The sequence below is a fragment of the Dunckerocampus dactyliophorus genome, chromosome 16 (assembly GCF_027744805.1).
Source record: "Dunckerocampus dactyliophorus isolate RoL2022-P2 chromosome 16, RoL_Ddac_1.1, whole genome shotgun sequence".
NCBI lineage: Eukaryota > Metazoa > Chordata > Actinopteri > Syngnathiformes > Syngnathidae > Dunckerocampus > Dunckerocampus dactyliophorus.
The window spans coordinates 12,986,754-13,005,471 of NC_072834.1; the positions used below are offsets into that span (position 1 = coordinate 12,986,754).

The 18,718-nt window shown below is 45.1% G+C and overlaps 2 protein-coding genes across 3 annotated transcripts; one reads left to right on the top strand and one right to left on the bottom strand.

Annotated features, from left to right (window-relative positions):
• The first annotated feature begins 478 nt into the window (after window positions 1-478).
• On the top strand, window positions 479-7,277 carry kcnj15 (potassium inwardly rectifying channel subfamily J member 15). The gene is made up of 2 exons (XM_054755310.1): window positions 479-711; window positions 1,765-7,277. Exon 2 carries the CDS (start codon window positions 1,828-1,830, stop codon window positions 2,845-2,847), a length of 1,020 nt encoding a protein of 339 aa, XP_054611285.1. The 5' UTR covers window positions 479-711; window positions 1,765-1,827; the 3' UTR covers window positions 2,848-7,277.
• Window positions 7,278-12,018: 4,741 nt separating this feature from the next.
• Window positions 12,019-18,473, bottom strand: vps26c (VPS26 endosomal protein sorting factor C). Of its 2 annotated transcripts, none has more exons than XM_054755312.1 (9): window positions 17,046-18,473; window positions 15,744-15,887; window positions 15,407-15,556; window positions 15,244-15,324; window positions 14,402-14,476; window positions 14,145-14,295; window positions 13,915-14,067; window positions 12,269-12,361; window positions 12,019-12,168 (listed from the first exon to the last, which is right to left on the bottom strand). In XM_054755312.1, exons 2-8 carry the CDS (start codon window positions 15,816-15,818, stop codon window positions 12,279-12,281), a joined length of 768 nt encoding a protein of 255 aa, XP_054611287.1. In that variant the 5' UTR covers window positions 15,819-15,887; window positions 17,046-18,473; the 3' UTR covers window positions 12,019-12,168; window positions 12,269-12,278. The 2 variants fall into 2 exon arrangements, with proteins under 2 accessions (XP_054611287.1, XP_054611286.1); XM_054755311.1 differs by having other exon boundaries at window positions 12,020-12,168; window positions 17,050-18,470.
• Window positions 18,474-18,718: the final 245 nt, after the last annotated feature.

Consider the following 18,718-nt stretch of genomic DNA (forward strand, 5'->3'; position numbering starts at 1 on the left):
TACTGTTGTTTGAAAATTAATCAAATCCAAGGTCGAACACTGTGTAGATTTCTAAACACTTTTTCCCATAGGAAATAATAATCATCTGTCCCAGAGTCAAACTGTCACAGTGATAAAACATTTTAACATTCTCTTGTGTTGTATGTAATAAGACGTTAACCACTGAATAATACAACTAAAACTTGTAAGATACTCTGAGGTCATTTTCAGCTTACGTTAACATTTGCTCAATTGAATATCGTCATATCGCGTTGAAAAGCCCGATCGCATTAAGGTCTGTTTCCTGTTCTGTGGTTATCATCACTGTATAATGGGTTTTTTTGTGATTTCTAGCATTGTTCAACTTCACACCAGTGACCTTCAGAGAACAATTGTAGATTCATAAATCTGGGCGAGTGTGTCAAGCAACAACAGCTGTAAAAGAAGCAAAAACAAGACTTGAAGGTGTTTTCTACCCCCCTCACAAGAGGACAGGTACGTGAGAGGCGGTGATGGCGTGGGTGGGGGATGTACTCAAGGAAGCCAGCCCACTTATGGAGCAGAGTCTACTTCTACTTCTTGTGAGCTAAAGTTCATTTTCCACGGCGGGACAATAGGAGGAGAACAAAAAGACCTAGGACTGGACTGGACTGGACTAGATGATAGTGTTCTAAACGTGGACTGTGGTGGACCAAGGAAGACCAGAGAAGAACAGCAAACACCTGAGAGGAGGTGAGTAGACTCATTTATCATTGCAATGGTTTACTACGCAAGGTTAACTTTCAACCTACACTGCAACCTGTCACCTCTCGTGTCTCCTTTTTAACCCGAACAGTGTCCTTCTTATACGTCCTCTGCTATAATTATCTTTTCAGTGATGTTCAGAAGACACTGCTTTGATTTCTCATGTTTGACCTACACGTTTAGCCCTCAAAATAGGCCAAGGATTCATGTTTAGTTACGTAAAACGTATGTTAAAGTGGATGATAAGACACCCCGCCTCTCACCCAAAGTCAGCTGGGGTAGACTCCAGGATACCCCCCCTACCCTAATGAGGGCAAGCGGCATAGAAAAGGAATGAAGTTTCATATACTGGCCTATCATTAGATATGTAACAATTATGATTATAAAAAATGAAAAAGTTAAATATAGAGAAAAGTGTGTTATACATGTTAATCATTATATATGAAAAGCTCCTTTGCAAAGAGTTATTTAAAACAAATGTTACCTTGATAAAGATGATAATATAATAAAAATAAAAGGGTAAACATAATGAAAAATGTTGTACTGCTTTGTCATTTTATATAGAATTATGATTTTTTTTTAAATAAGTAAAACTCAACCATAAATGAAAGAAAACTTATTTTATAGGTTTGTCATTGTCCATACAATACATTTAAAATAAAAGATAGAGAATGAAGAGTATATTGTATTGTTTTATCATTATATAATACAAAATGATAGTGATTACAAATTGTAAAAAGTTATAGAATTTTGAAAAGTATCTTACGGGTCTATCATACAAAAATAGATAATATAACTAAAATATACTGGTTATCCTTTACATAATTACATTTTTAAAGCAATTTAGCAGGTAACTATGTTTAACCATAATTAATTATTTCCTGAGGTCAAACTACAGTAGCTTATCACGTTAAGTTATAACTTCAGATGTCGGCATGCCAATAACTTAGGATTTAGGCCAGGATGCATAAATCAGCTTCACTTTTTTTGTTTGACATTATTTGGACTCACCTGGTCTTGTTCTTGTTGGTCTTTGGTCAGTTGGTCCTTGGACGATGCAAAAGTGAAAGTGGTGAGGCACATTTGAAAAAAGCCCACAGCGTCATGGCGGTCAGGAAGGCAGAGGTACGGCGGCGGATAGTGTCCAAAGACGGGCACAACAACGTTCGCATTGACAACGTGGAAGGCATGGTGAAGCTGTACCTCCATGACATCTGGACCACAGTGGTGGACATGAAGTGGCGTTACAAGCTCACCCTGTTCGCCTCCACTTTCATCATGACGTGGTTTATCTTCGGCGTGCTCTTCTACTTCATCAGCATGGGCAATGGCGACTTCGAGCCCATGTTGAGCTCCAACCACACGCCCTGCTTGGAGAATGTCAAGACGTTCACCGGCGCCTTCCTCTTCTCGCTGGAGTCTCAGACCACCATCGGCTACGGCTTCCGCTACATTACGGAGGACTGCCCGCTGGCCATCTTCACCCTGGTGGCCCAGCTGGTCATCACGGGCCTGGCCGAGATCTTCGTCACAGGAGCCTTTCTCGCCAAGCTGGCCCGGCCCAAGAAGCGAGCAGAGACTATCAAGTTCAGCCAGTCGGCGGTAGTGTGTCGCCGCCAGGGCAAGCTGTGCCTGATGGTGAGGGTGGCCAACATGAGGAAGAGCCTGCTGATCCAGTGCCAGCTCACCGGGAAGCTCCTGCACTCCAACGTCACGGAGGAGGGCGAGAAGACCCAAGTCCACCAGACCTCGGTGGATTTCTTCATGGACTCCAGCAGCGAGTGCCCGTTCCTCATCCTGCCGCTCACCTTTTACCACATCCTGGATGAGCGAAGCCCGCTAGCGGGCCTGAGCGCCGATAACCTGCACAGCCGTGACTTTGAGCTGCTAGTGACTCTCAACGCCACCATGGAGTCCACAGCGGCCACGTGCCAGAGCCGCACGTCCTATGTCCCCCAGGAGATCTTGTGGGGTTATGAGTTCAAGCCTGTGCTCTTCAGCACCGCCAGCGGTCGCTACGTAGCCGATTTCAACTTCTTCGATAAAGTACAAGCGAGCAGCGACGCCGCCTTCCTCAACAACGACGAGAAGCTAAAATTGGAGGAGGACTATAAGAAAGAATAGCGGATTTGGGACTTTGATCCATTAATCTGGTCTGAATCAGAAAATGTTCTGATAATTTAGGTCTTAAATTTGCTGCATGAATGGCAAGTTGGAAATATCACACCTGAGAGTTTCCGAAAAATGTAAAAAGAACATTCCAATCAAACGTGAGCAAAAAACATGGCTGACAAACGCTATAACAATATTCCGACATCCAGTTTTCTGCAACGCAGCAAAAGTATCCCCTAATTTAAACCCTTTTTGTATAATATCCTATAAATGTCACATATTTAAGTGGATATCATGTTCATTTTGTAATCATTCGCACATTTGATTAATTGGTATTCATCTGAATCTGGAAATATTACACTACTTGACTGTTGTTTGCTTCCTTGCAGACTGCCAGTAAGTCGGATATATCCTGCTTGGGAGCTTCGGAGCTCAAAACATACATTTTCTAACCGGAGAACATTTTCTGATTTTAATTGTTCGCAAATTGAATGAATTGGTTTTGGTCTGAATTGGGAAATGTTACACAAATGTCAGTTGGCTCTCGTTTGGAATGTTTGTTGCATTCCAGACTGCCAAGAAGTTGGATATAGTGTATCCTGCTCGGGAGCTTTCCATCATGACAACAATATTCTGAAATCCAATTTTCTCGAACGCAGCACAAGTATCCTCTAATTTCAACACCATTTAACAAAAGTCAATTTTCTAACTGGGTGACATTTTATATTTTTAATCATTCACAAATTCAATGAATTGCCATTCGTCTGAATCAGGAACTGATGACCGTGATAATGTCAACGGTTTTCGGGAACACAGCAAATATATTTCTTAATTGATTCTCAAGCTGTGATAAGTGGAGGTAGCATAAAATGTGGTACTTGCAAAGCAAAAATCTTTTTGCGGTGGTACATGTAAAAAGCTTAAGAACATCGTTTAAAGCCTTTTTTGTACAATGTAAGTCTCAAGTCCGTTTTCTAACTGGAGAGCATTTTCAATTTATAATTAGTCTATAATTTAATTAATTTGTATTGTTCTAGTAGCGGTAGACAAAATGTTTTAGCATCTAGCATTTCTATACTGTCAAATGGCAAATAAAGACGACTAAAGTGCGAGTGAAAGTTACTCACCAATGCTAATTGCTAAGCTATATCAGCAGGTGCCTAGCCTAGCTTACCATGGGGCAGATTGAAAAGGGAAACAAGCATACTGACATCCTTTGACACCCCACCCGCCGCCTCCCTCCAAAATGGACAGTTTAGGTCCAATTAGCAAAAGAAAAATGACAATAATACACATTTTTCCAAATATATAAAGTGTAATATGACTGAATATTCTTTCATCCAGGTCATTGTATTCTAAAGGGCATTGAATCGATCGTAACTGGACTTTTCTGACTCGATAGGACAGTTCTAGTCACAAGAGCTGTCCTACCTACTTTGTGAGCATGAACTGATTAAGCCTGCTCAGATGAGAAGCGAAACGTCTAAGAGAACCTGAACAGTCCAGTTGTGATGGATTCAATGCCTTGAGACTAGAAAGTTAAAGAACTGTGATATCACTTTTGTGCTTGTATGCTAAATGCACTCCTGATGAAAATTTTAAGACCACTTGAAAAATTGCGAGTTTACATTTTGCACTGTTGGATCTTACGGAGGTTCTAAGTAGAGCATCAACATGCAAAAAGAAGAACCTAGAGTGAAACAAAAAATGTTTTGAGTAAGAAATTTATTGCAAGCGAACAAAGTGAAAAAGGCTGTACATCGGCTAATGAAAAGCTTAAGACCACAGCCTTTAAAAGCCAAAATCTTGGCAAAAAGGTGGATTCAATGTAATTTTGTGTCAGGTATTCACACTGTCATGATCGCTTGATGGCAAAGGCAACGCGATCGGATTGTTGAACTGCATAAGAAAGGCCTCTTGCAGCGCGCCGTTGCTACTGAGGCTGGAGTAGTAAGTCATTTGAAACTTCAAGGACCCGGAGTGTGATGGAACAAAAAATTAAAGTGGTAGACACAAAAAAAAAGTCACTGGCCCTGAGCTGCAGGATCCGATTGGCTGTCCGTCAAGGCACAAGACGCTCCTCGAGCCAAATGAAGGTTATTACTGGTGCCGAGTGCAGTCCAATAACCATCAGACGGCATGTGCGGGAGAAGGGTTTTAAGAAGAAAAAAAAAAGTCTTCAAAAGCCTCTTCTCCTTCAACGCTACAAAATTGCTCATTTGGAATGAGAGCACCAAACATGGGACATTAAAAAAAGGGGAAGAATGTTTTAGTCTGACAATAAATGGAACTTTGTCTTCCAATGTTACTGGCAAGACAAGGAGATCCCATCTGAGATTATTTCCACATGGCACAGTGGAGGCGCCATCTTGCTTTTTCCTTCAATGGAACAATGGAGCTTCAGGTTGTGCACGGGTGTCAAGTGGCAGCTGGTTATGTGGAGATGTTTTAGGGGGCATCCCTCATGACTGAAGGCCCTCATCTGTGTGGTAATGACTGGGTTTTTCAACAGGACAACGCTGCAGTTCACAATGCCCGCGTTGACAAAAGACTTCTTCCAGAGGAATAACCTCACTCTTTTGGACCATCCTTCGCGTTCCCCTGATCTAAATGCAATTCAGAACATTTGGGGATGGATAGCAAAGGAAGTTTACAAAAATGGGCATCAGTTCCAGACAGTGGATGTCCTTCGTGAAGCCATCTTCACCACCTGGAGCAACACTCCCTCTAGCCTCCTGGAAACACTGGCATCAAGCATGCCCACACCCATTTTTAACGTGATTAATAAGAATGGCGCAACTACTCATTATTGGGTCATTTTTGAAAATTGTATTTCTATTTTAGGGGGTTTTCGAGTTTTTTCTTATACTTTTGATTAGCTGATGAACAGCCCATTTCAGTTTATCGGTTTCCAATAAATTACTTAATGGGGAAAAAAAAAAAGTTTCACTCCCATTCCTTCTTTTTGCATTTTGAAACTCAACTTAGAACCTCCTTAAGATCCAATAGTGTAAAATTTAAATTCTTGCAATTTGGCCTTAAAATTTAGGCTACAGTAGCATTCGCCTAGCCAAGCTTAGCATGTAGCAATGAAATAAACAAGCAACCGGGGAACAACAAAATGTAATCGGTCCTGTTCAGCAAAAAGTACCAGTCAAAAGTTTTGACACTTTCCCATGTACCCAAATGAGAACTCGTCCAAAATGTTGACTGGTACTGCCATTTTTTTTATAGCCTATTAAATGAAATAAATAAAATCATAGCCTATTATTTTCCCTTGCATTTTTTTATTCAAAATTTGTAACATCTGTTACATAAGTTAATAGCGACTTAAAAAAAAATCACTCAGAATGTTCACATTTTCATTGGATCAATATTTGTGAAACTTTAGATAATTTTTGGGGGTTTCTCACATTCCATTTTAGTTTCAGAAGGATTATTTACACATAGTATGAATGTCTTTTGTCTTTATTGTGACAGAAACAAAATCTCCCCTTGTGCATAGTGTTGAGTGAAACATGATGAGTTTCGAGGCATTGAATGGAACCGGACCGGAACTGGTTTGTCCCACTTTTTTTCTTTCAGTGCTCGCCTGTTGTGGCAACAAGCGACTTTGTCTGGACGACGACGACTGTATTCAGTAGAAACAGTCGAAAGTCCAGAATGATCTTTTGCTGACAAATATGCAATATACTGTATGTACAAAATGTCTCAATCTGAGTTTGGCTGTATGATTGACAAGTCTGTATAGGACGGTGCGACTAGAGAGCAGAATACAGGACAGTGTCAGCGCTCTCCCATTCAAATTCTGAACTGAATTTCTGACGTTTCAAGAAAGCGAGTCCAAAACCAGAATTGTGGTTTTTCACAAATGTGTGAGGTAGCTGAGATCAAAAGGTCAAACACATGCACGTTTGTTCGGTCACAGTTTTAGGCTGAGGTTAAAGGTCAAATCCAGAGTCCAAGCTCAGCCCATCTTCAACCCTCTTTTGTCAGAGCAAGAACACCTTTGCTTTGTTGGTCAATACGCTTAGCAGAGTTTATGGTTGTCTGAACAATGTGCTTGAAATAAAGTGCTTAAATGGTCCCATGAAGGATCATACATGTTAAACATCCATTTGTCAGTATGAATAAATACTAATATGAACTAAGCTGAAGATGTGCCTGTGTGAAACATGGATGCCACATGTACATACAGGTGCAGTTCACCTGTCAGAGGTGAGTGTTGGCAAGGTCAGATGTCCTAAAAACGCTAAGGAAAGGAGAGGGCTTCTTGCAACGAGGTCACCTGGAGCCAAAGCAGAGCTTGGCCACAGACGAAAAGAAGCCGTTGCTCTTATTGGGCTCGGGCTGATCTTTTAAGGCGTCCAGGTGGACTTTGAGGTGCTTGAAGACAGCGTCGTCGAAAGACGGCTCATTCGCCATCACGGCCTCCAACAGCTTGTCTGGAGAACCGAAGTCCACCAGTAGCTTCTTGACCACGGGTGTGATCACCTCGTCCAAGTTGGCCAAGGTTTGGATGTTGTCAATGTGCTCGGGGCTGATTTCCTCCATGGCCCTGGATGAGAGATGCTCAATGATCAGGAGGAGGGCATCAGTCTTCAGAGACTTCTTGCATTTGCTCGGGAGGCTCTGTCCCAGCTGTGTGGTCAGCGTGTAGGCAAGGAGCCGCGTCAGCTTTGCGTTGAACGAAGGGGTACGCTCCCACCCCGAGGACAACTTGGGCGATGGGCTTTTTGAAACGTCTGTTCCCAGCGTCGCTGGCATTTGGGGAGGAAGCGAATCCGAGACTGCTGAAAAAGTCTTTTGGGAGTCCACTTTGGGAAGTGTGTCCTCCACCTCTAAGAGCCTATTTTCAGGGGGGATCACCTCCTTAGCATCTTCATCTGTGTTGAGGGCAGTGACCACCAGCTGGTTGATCTCGTTAACGGCACCGGACACTTCGTCGGCATACGTCGCCTCATTTTGTGGCTCTGTCTCCATCCAGAGAACAAGCTGCTGCAAGAACTTCCATGCAGCATCCTCCGTCATAGCGTACATGACTTCAGAAGAAAGGGTCTGACTGTCCCAGTGTTTCTTACCCGGTCGCCCCCACAAGAGCGAGTCCATAAAAGGAGTGTTGCAGCGGCTGGAGGGCACTTCATATATGTCAGTATGACAAGACATGATGTACTCGTACAGTTGAGAGGTGAGTTCGTCGGAAAACCCCTTCAGCTTCTCATCCATGTAACGCTTGACTTTGTCCTCTCGAGCTTCCGGCTCCATCTGGCTGAGGTCATCAAACATCTTGGCCACCTTGTCCTGGATGGACTCGAAATCGAACTTTGGACGCTGCGACGGCCTGACGTGTAAGGTGCTGGTTCTAAAGGCAACTTTGGCGTCCCCTCTGGAAGACAGCACGCTCTTCTCTTCCCGGTGCTCTGGCTTGAGGCACACCAGACATGCGTCTTGGTTCTTAAAGGCTCGTTTCAGTCCTCCCAGCATGCGCGCAAACTGCAAACGCGCATACTTGAAGAAGCGGAACCTGCGTTGTTTGACCTGGCCGTCCACGCTGGGCTTCTCCTGCGACTTTAAGAAATTCTTGACTTTGCTGGAGATCAGTTTCAGGTTGAGGTTGAAGCGAGTCAAGCGGCCTTCCACACGGCCAGATGCGTCTCCCGAGCCCAGAGAAGTCTCCTGGATGATGCTCTTGGTGATGTCCACCGCTGCCAGCTGAGCACTCTCCACGGTCACCGGGTCCTCATCATCGCTGGTCTTCTTGCCCTTGCTGGTGTTGGACCACTTTAAGAGGATTCCCCTAACGGCGTCAGTCATGTCGCTGTTCTTCATGGTAGAACGTCCGCACAGCACCACGCATGGCGTGCGCGCCCGAGCAAACACCTGTCTTAAATACTCCACAGCCTGGCGGAAGATGGAGGATAGGGTACCCACACTGGACATGCTGCTGCGGATGAAGAGGGTGGGCTCCGACGGCCACTCGGTGGCGCTCTGGGCCACAGACAAGGCTGAGGTCACTCGATGTTTCACCTCCGACTCCACCAGCGTGGTGAGCTCCCCGGCTCCCTCATACTTCTGTGGAGGGAGGTCGAGAGCGGCGGCGAACGTCTCGGTGATACACTCACTCAACTTCGGACTGCACCGGTCGATGGCGTGATTCACCTGAGCCTGAGACGCTTGTCCGCGCAGGTGCTCGTTGAGAGCGGGCAGCAGGCGGTTCATCACCTCGGAGGAGATCCTCTGGATCACATCGCTGATGGTGTCGGCCAAGATGGCCATGGTTTCAGAGTCTGGAGTCGCCGCCACTAGCAGAGTCCACTGAGCCGCAGAAATTTGGTTGAAGCGGGTTTTCACCGCCTCAAGAATGGCGTCTACCTTCAGCAAACTTTCATCCTCCATCTCAGATCACGTCGGGGATACTGGGCAGTGACTCCACTAGCGGTCCATTTACACCGCAGAACCGTACACACACGCAGAAATTCTGTCAAAACAGCCCCCCCGGTCCAGCGTTGGCCTTGAACTTTGTACAAAAGCTGACGTCACTACACGTCTTGCTGTGGTCTCCCACGACCCCCCTGCTGACGTCACAGCGCGCACCGTGTTGTGCTCTTGTGTTTGCTCACCTACTCAGCACCTGAAACGTTATTTCCAGTCATTACGTTGGAATATTACTTTCACTTCGAAGGTAAGTATTAGTTAATCATCATTTACAGTGCATTTAATGTTGAGTTTAATACAGTAGAAATGTGACTGGTTGTATTTTGCCCTCAGAATCCCCCTGTAACTGTTCACACATGCTGAATCAGATAGGGCATTCAGGCTGATGAAGTAGTGAGGACATCAGACGCTTTATTTTTCCTTCCCCCCGGCCCCCAAGTCACATTTTCACATCCGTCTGTCGTCTAGTGTCAAAATCAGTGACGTCATCTCGGACAATGTGAGACACGCAGTCTTCGCGTATGACGTCAACCTTAGTTTAAAGACTACATTGTTCCACCTGAGAATCTGACAGAACTACAAGTCACTGCATGGACCACTGAGCCAACCTGTGACGTCACTGCCCGGCACCCTGAAGTGATCTGAGATGGAGGATGAAAGTTTGCTTAAGGTGGACGCAATTCTGGAGGCGGTGAAAACGCACTTCAGCCAAATCTCCGCGGCTCAGTGGGCTCTGATGGTGGAGGGGACCCCGGACTCTGAGACCAAGGCCATCTTGGTCGACACCATCAGCGAAGTGGTCCAGAGGGTCTCCTCCGTGGTTGTGAAGCGTCTGCTGCCCGCCCTCAACGAGCACCTGCGCGGACAAGCGTCTCAGGCTCAGGTGAATCACGCCATCGACCGGTGCAGTCCGAAGTTGAGTGAGTGCATCACCGAGACGTTCGCTGCCGCTCTCGACCTCCCGCCGCAGAAGTATGAAGGCGCCGCGGAGCTCACCACGCTGGTGGAGTCGGAGGTGAAACATCGGGTGACCTCAGCCTTGTCCGTGGCCCAGAGCGCCACCGAGTGGCCGTCGGAGCCCACTCTCTTTATCCGCAGCAGTATGTCCAGTGTGGGTACCCTGTCCTCCATCTTCCGCCAGGCTGTGGGGTATTTAAGGCAGGTGTTTGCTCGGGCGCGCACGCCATGCGTGGTGCTGTGCGGACGTTCTACCATGAAGAACAGCGACATGACTGACGCAGTCAGGGGAATCCTCTTAAAGTGGTCCAATTCCAGCAAAGACAAGACCACCAGTGAAGACTCTGACTCGACGATCGCTGAGCACGCTCAGATGGCGGCAGTGGACATCACAAACAGCATCATCCAAGAGCCTTCTCAGGGGTCGGGAGGCCTGTCTGGCTGTGTGGAAAGCCGCTTGACTCGCTTTACCCTCAACCTGAAGCTGATCTCCAACAAAGTCAAGAATTTCTTCAAGTCACAGGAGAAGCCCAGTGTGGACAGACTGGTCAAACAACGCAGGTTCCGCTTCTTCAAGTTTGCACGCTTGCAGTTTGCGCGCATGCTGGGAGGACTGAAACGAGCCTTTAAGAACCAAGACGCATGTCTGGTGTGCCTCAAGTCCGACTGCCGGGAAGAGAAGAGCGTGCTGTCTCCCAGAGGGGACGCTAAAGGCGCCTTCAGGACCAGCACCTTACATGTCAGGCCGTCGCATCGTCCCGTGTTTGAGTTTGAGTCCATCCAGGACATGGTGGCCAAATTGTTCGACGATCTCAGTCAGATGGAGCCGGAAGCTCGCGAGAACAAAATCAAGCGCTACATGGACGAGAAGCTGAAGGGCTTTTCTGAAGAACTCACCTCTCAACTGTACGAGTACATCATGTCTTGTCACAGTGAAGTATACGAGGTGCCCTCCAGCCGCTGCAACACTCCTTTTATGGACTCGCTCCTGTGGGGACGACGGGGTAAGAAACACTGGGACGGTCAGATCTTTTCTCCTGAAGTCTTGTACGCCATGACAGAAGACGCGGTGTGGAGGTTCTTGCAGCAGCTGGTCCTCTGGATGGAGACGGAGGAAAATGAGGAGACGTACGCCGATGACGTGTCTGGTGCTGTGAGCGAGATCAACCAACTAGTGGTTACTGCCCTCAACACAGATGAAGATGCTGAGAAGCTCATGCCTCTTAAGGTGGAGAGGCGCCCAGTGACACGTGAAAATGTGGACACATCTGAAGAGGAAGCAAATCTAGAAGAGGACTCTCAAAAGAGCTCCTCAGCACCTTTTCAAACACAAGACATTTCTAAACGCCACACAGAGACATCAGACATGCAGTCAATAAAGGAATTAACTCAACTCCTGGCCTACACACTGACCACGCAGCTGGCACAGAGACTGCCGAGGAAATGCAATAAGTCTCTAAAGAGGGACGCCCTCCTCCTGGTCATCGAGCATCTGTCATCCAGGACCATGGAGGAAATCAGCCCCCAGCACATTGACAACATCCAAACCTTGGCCAACTTGGAGAGGGTGGTAAAAGGTCTGGTCAGGAAGCTCCTAGAGGACTTTGGCTCTCCGCACAAGCTGATGAACGCTGTGACGGCGGGCGAGACGTCTTTTGATGACGCAGTCTTAAAGCACCTTAGAATCCACCTGGGTGCCCTCAAAGATCCAACCAAAAACACAAATTTGTGCTGCTACCCTTGTCGCTGACAAACAATAGCTTTTAATATATCAGCTGATCTTGAACAAAAGAAGCAGAATGAGCTAAGGTAATGAAGATGCGGCTAGGAGCGTGGCTAGGTCATTGAAAGCGGAGTAAGAGTGACAAACAAGCAAAACTAAGTCACTGTTGCTAAAAAATTACATCAATAACAAATGATGTTATTTGTCAGAGAGGAAACCTGCAAAATGGAAGAAAAGCACATTCAAACATTAAATGACAAACCAGTCTTGAGTGGGTTTTATTCTTTATTCTAAAGCTTCACTCTTGCTGACACTAACCTCTGCACACTCAGACTCTGCACAGCTTCAGAGGGAAGTTCTCTGTGATTAGATGGTCGTCGTGAAGTATGATGACAATGTTGATTTCAAACTCTGCGGGACAGAAACATGTGTTGTGAGGGCGCAGCAGGAGCTGTCGTATAATACGATGGTGCCTCGACATAGGAAACCAGGCTTCAGAGACTGAACTTGAAACTGACACCTGCAAAAAAATGAAGAGCAGCGAAGCGTACACACGTACTCAAGGGTCAAAATGCATGCCCAAATACAAAAATGCGTACCTGATGGCATGTTTTATACAGCCAAGTATTTTCAATAGCCACAACTAAGGTTGTGAACAATAAACCAATGCGACAGGATATCCGGTTTGATGAGCGAACGATTCAGTTGCGCTGGTAGAAGCCTCCTGTATCAAGAATCAGCCATAAATCTTTCGATTAATCCATTGTGGAGACATGCACCGTGTATCACGGGAGAAGCTATTGGTTGCCAGAGTGTCTTATAAACAATGCGAGAGCCTGGGCTGCCGACGAAAGGATTGTTGCACATACTCTAGCTAACTGCTAGCTAGCACACCTGCTACTATTTAGTAGTCACAGCGAAAGACTTTCAACATATCACCAAAAAAAGAAAAACAAAGTAAAGTTTGGAACGTCTTTGGATTTGACAAGAAGGGCACAAAACCTGAGCAGCCATACCAACAAAGGTGAGTATGGTAACTTTTTTGCTTTCTAACTTGTTTGAAATGTTGCATCTTTGTTACCTGCCTGGAGTGTTGAAAACACTATGCTCCGTCTGAAATGTTGCATATTATGACATTATTATTGTATTATTATATTATTATAATTATATTATTATAATATTTTTTGACACGTGATCAACGTGCGCACGTCCTGTTTGACCCTCGGCCCACATCGTAGTTTGAGGAACCGCAGCGGTGTGGCAGCTGATGTGAAGCCAGAAGTGGGAACAAATATTGAGCAGAAATGGGCAAACAAAAAGGGTATTTTGAATGGTAAGCTGAGCTTCACAGCCCTGGCAGATGCCTCTCTCGACAAGACCAAAGTTACTTGTGTCGTTGTGAGTTGAGCTGTCACAAAGTACATCGCTGGGAAGAAAAGACAACTTATTGGTGCACTGCGGGGATTTTTTTAATTGTCAATTATACAGTGGCACCGTGGCCACGAGTGTCCCAACTAACTATTTTTTTTTTTTTTAAAAAGATACAAGCCATCTCTCTGCAAATTTTTTGCTTTGAATGGCTAGCTAAAATTTGGGCTAGGAGCTACTACTGTAGTTACAGGCAGCCATAGCCGAGGACAGCTATTTCGGGGCTTATGTCAAATAGCATTAGCCCTCCCTCGCGTTAGCATCGCGCGAGCTGGTCACCGAGAAAGATTTTCAACACACGTAACATACATACATTATAGCAGTCTGATGCATCTTATTTATTATGTATTGTGCAAAACTCTGACAGGAACAAAATCTAATTAAAAGCACTAAATGAATAATGAAAGCCACCATCCGCCAGTAGAAGCTTGCAGGACTTGTTTTTTTTCCCCCCAGAGAGGTGCACCAACATATGTACATTTGCCCTCAATAAAGGTCCTGCTTAAGACACGGACATTCCTAACACATCTACTGACCGATTTTAAAGTTGGTGGTCTCCAGGGTGGGACAGGTGAACAACCTGGGAAACACCATGTAGATGGGAATTGGCAGTCCGCGGCACACATCGCCTTCGGCTATCTGGATGTTCTGGATTTCGGTGGCGTCTCGAGCGTAGCCTTCAGCACAGCCTAAACCAAACGACGTCCAGACACTATTAAGAGAAAATGAGGTTCTCACAAGTGGGAGCCGTGTTGGCGGGACTCACCGCAGGTCTCCACTCGAACAAGCTGTAGCTCGATGCTCTTGATGGGAACGTCGGAGCTCTCCACCACTACCTCGCCGGTCAGTGGCTGGCTTATGACACAGGTGGTGGAGTCCAGGTGGCCTCGGATGAGGAACTTGGGCAGTAAACTCCGCTGAGGACGGAGACGGGGAGAGTGTGTGTACAACCATGAGCTCTACAAAGCTATATAGCGGTAACGTTTTTTTTTTTTTTTAAAGAAAAGGAAACATTTCTGGCACCTCACGGATGTTCTGCAGGGTGTCTGGAGTGATGGTGAAGTTGATCGGGGTGGCTAAAACCTTGGCTATCTGTGGCTAAAAATTAGGAAGAGTTTAACAAAACAAAAGACCTGCACATATTGTGTCAAACCTCCAGAAATTCAAAATGAAAGACAAATGCCATCTAATTCAAGACAACAAGCTACAGTGACAAGGAATTTGGTTTATTGACAGGATTATGTGAAAACTCCTAAGTTCCACATAACCTCATGGGCTAGTTTAGCAAAGAATCCATTTGATTTTGGTGTGGATCATTTATAGTTCAGCGGGTAACCAATAAATGTAAATTTATATGACAACAACAGTATTGGTATACAGTAGAAACTGCAAAATCAAACAGCCAAAAAGTGGAACATTTTACAGTTAAAACCAAAATGTTCTTAAAACATATGCCTCAGCAGTTGAACACAACTTCAAGATCAGCAAATCTTGTGAGACTTCAGCTCACTGAGCATCTAAAAGGATTTTTGTGTCTTTTTTTTATGGAAAAGTGTTATATTCACAGAGCAGGAAGCAGCAGGAAGATACGGGGACGTAGGAAAGGGTCTGGCTGCTCAGTAAAACATGAGCAACACAGCACATGCAACTAATGAAATATCCATTACACAAATACATTTTCCAAGCAGATGCTAACGTAAATAGAATCTATCTGTAAACAATTACTGGCTAATGGCTAACATGAAACATATATAAAATGCTACTAGGTGTCGGTATCGATCTGCATACACCTTGCTGTTTTCTCTCCATTATGCGTATGTGAAAGGGTGAGTAGTTTTAATTGAACAGTGGTTTACTTCTCTTACCTGACAGTGCACAATGAACTCACAATTCCTGCTCAGGTCTTTGGCCAGCAGAGAGCGCTTCAAGTCACAGCGTAGAGTGTACTGTGCGAACACACAACACAATACCATAACACACCATTGCACAGCGTTTCTTTATGTAGACATATTCCTATGCAGTGCTCACCTGGATGTTAACAAAGACTCCGTGGTAGGTTTCGTACAAGGTTTTGTTGCCTTTGGTGGTCAGAGGGAACTCGAAGGGGATCTCTGTCTTGCCTCCTGGGATCTTGCCCGCCTTGGCCACCTCAATGTTACAGCTGATCAGCAGAATAGGCTGCCAAGCAATGCGAGTGCAATATTAAAACGCCATTGAAACACCATCTGATAAGCTCATCATTGATTTACAACGCTCACTTTAGTAATTCAATCAACATGTTATACAAGTTGCCCTGCACAAAACTACCAATGTCCAATGTGCAACAGTACAGTACTGTGTATTTCAGTTAGTCAGTGCATTTTACCTTGACAGACTTGTAGAAAGCCTCTATGACACCCACACTTTTCGAGCTCAGTTGCAGGTTGACCAGGCCTTCCATGCTCAGAGAAATGCCGTGATGCTGCACGGTCTCCTTGCAGGACAGAACAATGACACCGGCCACAGACTCCTGCACAGGACAACATGTTTACCACCTGCACAATGTCTGGACTTTTTCGCAGCTACTCCCACATACATATGACCAAGGATTGTATAGAACAGGAGTCCCGACACGGCATCCACTTCTCTTGTATGTGCTGTGTTGGTTTGGCCGCAATGATGTTGAGCAGACTCCACAAACATTGCATTGTAAACATGTCCTCGGCACACTGCCCAGCCATTATGCTCTAACAGATGGTCCAATAGACCAGATTTGTCATTTTTCAAGTTCCCCAAAAACAAAGACAGGTATGTGTGATAAAAATGGTATAGATTTATAACACTGATTGCTGTAAATAAACAGGACATTGGACAAGACTAAAGTCTCTTTTATATAGATACACATATTATATTCAAATACTTGCACTTTCGTGTTGATGCTCTATGTTTTATTTATGATTTTCCTATCTTCGGGAGTTCATTGTGTTGATCAAGTTCATGATGTAGTTGTAAGAAAATTGCAATCATTTTTAATTTAGAAATGTATTTATTAAAATATTTTTTATTACTATTTAATTATATACATACTGAATATATAAAAATGTTGCTTGTTAAGTCTTAGTAACACTTTAAGGAAGGATTTTCTATAAATACATTTTTTATTTTATTAATTACAATGATTATTATTTTGTTGATTGTTAAGCATTGGTAACACTGAAAGGAAGGAAAACAGTCAAAAAAAAATCTTTCATACTGCTGCTCAGGCTTTTATTGACATATCTACATGTAGGTCACATTTCTGCAGTATAATGGATCTTTACACACACATATATACACACACACACGCGTACAGTATATACATTGTGTTCAGTAAATAACATTCATCCATTGTATCAAAGTGTATGCACAGCGTATACTTTTATACTCAGCTCAGAGCTAGTAGGTAATTTTGACAGTGAATGTGTACCTAAGACTTTGGCCGGTTAGTGTAAAAGCAGTAGCTATTTTTTTTAGTTGACCAAAATGTCAAGTTTAACGTTAAAGCGCAAATTTCAGCGTTAAAAAACAAGCTAATCAGCTGATAGTCATGTGCCAAGAGGATGACGCTTTGTCTGTATCGAACTACTGAGATGCAAAACAGAGACCCTAGCTAAGAACGTTAGCTTGCCGGCTAATAAATGTGACGTACTTACTCCCTCATGGTAAACTTTGTTCGCTCTTTTCAGCCGTATGTCCAACGTGACGCTCATCTTTGGCCGTCACGCGTCAGCCATCCAATTTAAACACTGGTTACATGCGGCGTTCAGTCAGAAAAGTAATTTCGTTGAGCGATACTTCCGCGCTACAAGCGGAAGCAGCCCCCGTCTCCCATAAATGCTTCCTGTATGCTGTTTTTCAAGGTAAAGGCGCAGTTATAGAATTGTCTGCTTATGTCCTGGTAAACGTCGCCCAGCCTCTAATTTAAACGCTGGTTATATGCAGAGTTCAGTCGGAGAAAAGTAATTTCGTTGAGCGATACTTCCGCGCTATGAGCGGAAGCAGCTCCGGTCTCCCATAAATGCTTCCTGTATGCTGGTTTCAAGGTAAAGGCGCGGTTATACAATTCTCTGCATAGTATTTCCAAGTAAAGGTCCCTCAGCCTAAGTCACAGTGTAGTTATTAGTTTTGTCATAATCGGTCTCATCACTTGGGACAAAATACCGAACGTTTTGTGGAAACAAAAACGAAAGGTAACCATACGTTTATTTTGGAAACGTGTTTTGTAATTAAAATAGAGTATCTTTTAAGTGCACAAATACATACCAAAAATGTAGAACGAGGAAAATCTAACATTACAAAAAACCTGATTTTGATTCTCCTACAATGAAATAGTGAATTATAAGTGATGGACACAGTGACTGTGTGAAGTGGATATATACTAAAGAGAGCTGAGAAGTACAAGCCAAGTCGTGGTGGCTGTGACGTCGTCAAGGGATCGGGGACGACCACAGCAAGAAGTCAGGCGCTGGCTTGTGATGTCACCTTTTGTACAAAGTTAACAGCCGACGCTGTACCTGGGAATAATTTGACAGACCGCTGCACGCGCGCTCCCGTGTGTATGGTTCTACGGTGTGTAATGCATATAGTGGGTGAACGAATGGACAACTCAGCTCACCTGTGACGCCACAGTCCAGCCTCCAACCCCCGAAGTCATTCAAGATGGAGGATAAAAGTTTGCTTAAGGTGGATGCTATTCATGAGGCAGTGAAAACACGCTTCAACCAAATCTCTGCAGCTCAGTGGACTCTGCTGGTGACGGGAACCCCAGACTCGCAGACAAAGGCCATCTTGGCCGACACCATCAGCGATGTGATCCAGAAGATCTCCTCAGAGGTAATGAACCGCCTGATGCCCGCTCTCAACGAGCACCTGCGCGAACAAGAGTCTCAGGCTCAGGTAAATCACGCCATCGACCGGTGCAGTCCAAAGCTGAGCGAGTGCATCACCGAGACGTTCGCCGCCGCTCTCGACCTCCCACCACAGAAGTATGAGGGCGCCGGGGAGCTCACCACGCTGGTGGAGTCAGAGGTGAAACATCGGGTGGCCTCAGCCTTGTCCGTGGCTCAGCGATCCACCGAGTGGCCGACAGAGCCCACCCTCTTCATCCGCAGCAGCATGTCCAGTGTGGGTACCCTGTCCTCCATCTTCCGCCAGGCTGTGGAGTATTTAAGGCAGGTGTTCCTTCGGGCACGCACGCCGTGCTTGGTGCTGTGTGGCCGTTCTACCATGAAGAACAGCGACATGACTGACGCCGTACGAGGTATCCTCTTAAAGTGGTCCAACACCAGCAAGGGCAAGAAGACCAGCGATGATGAGGACCCG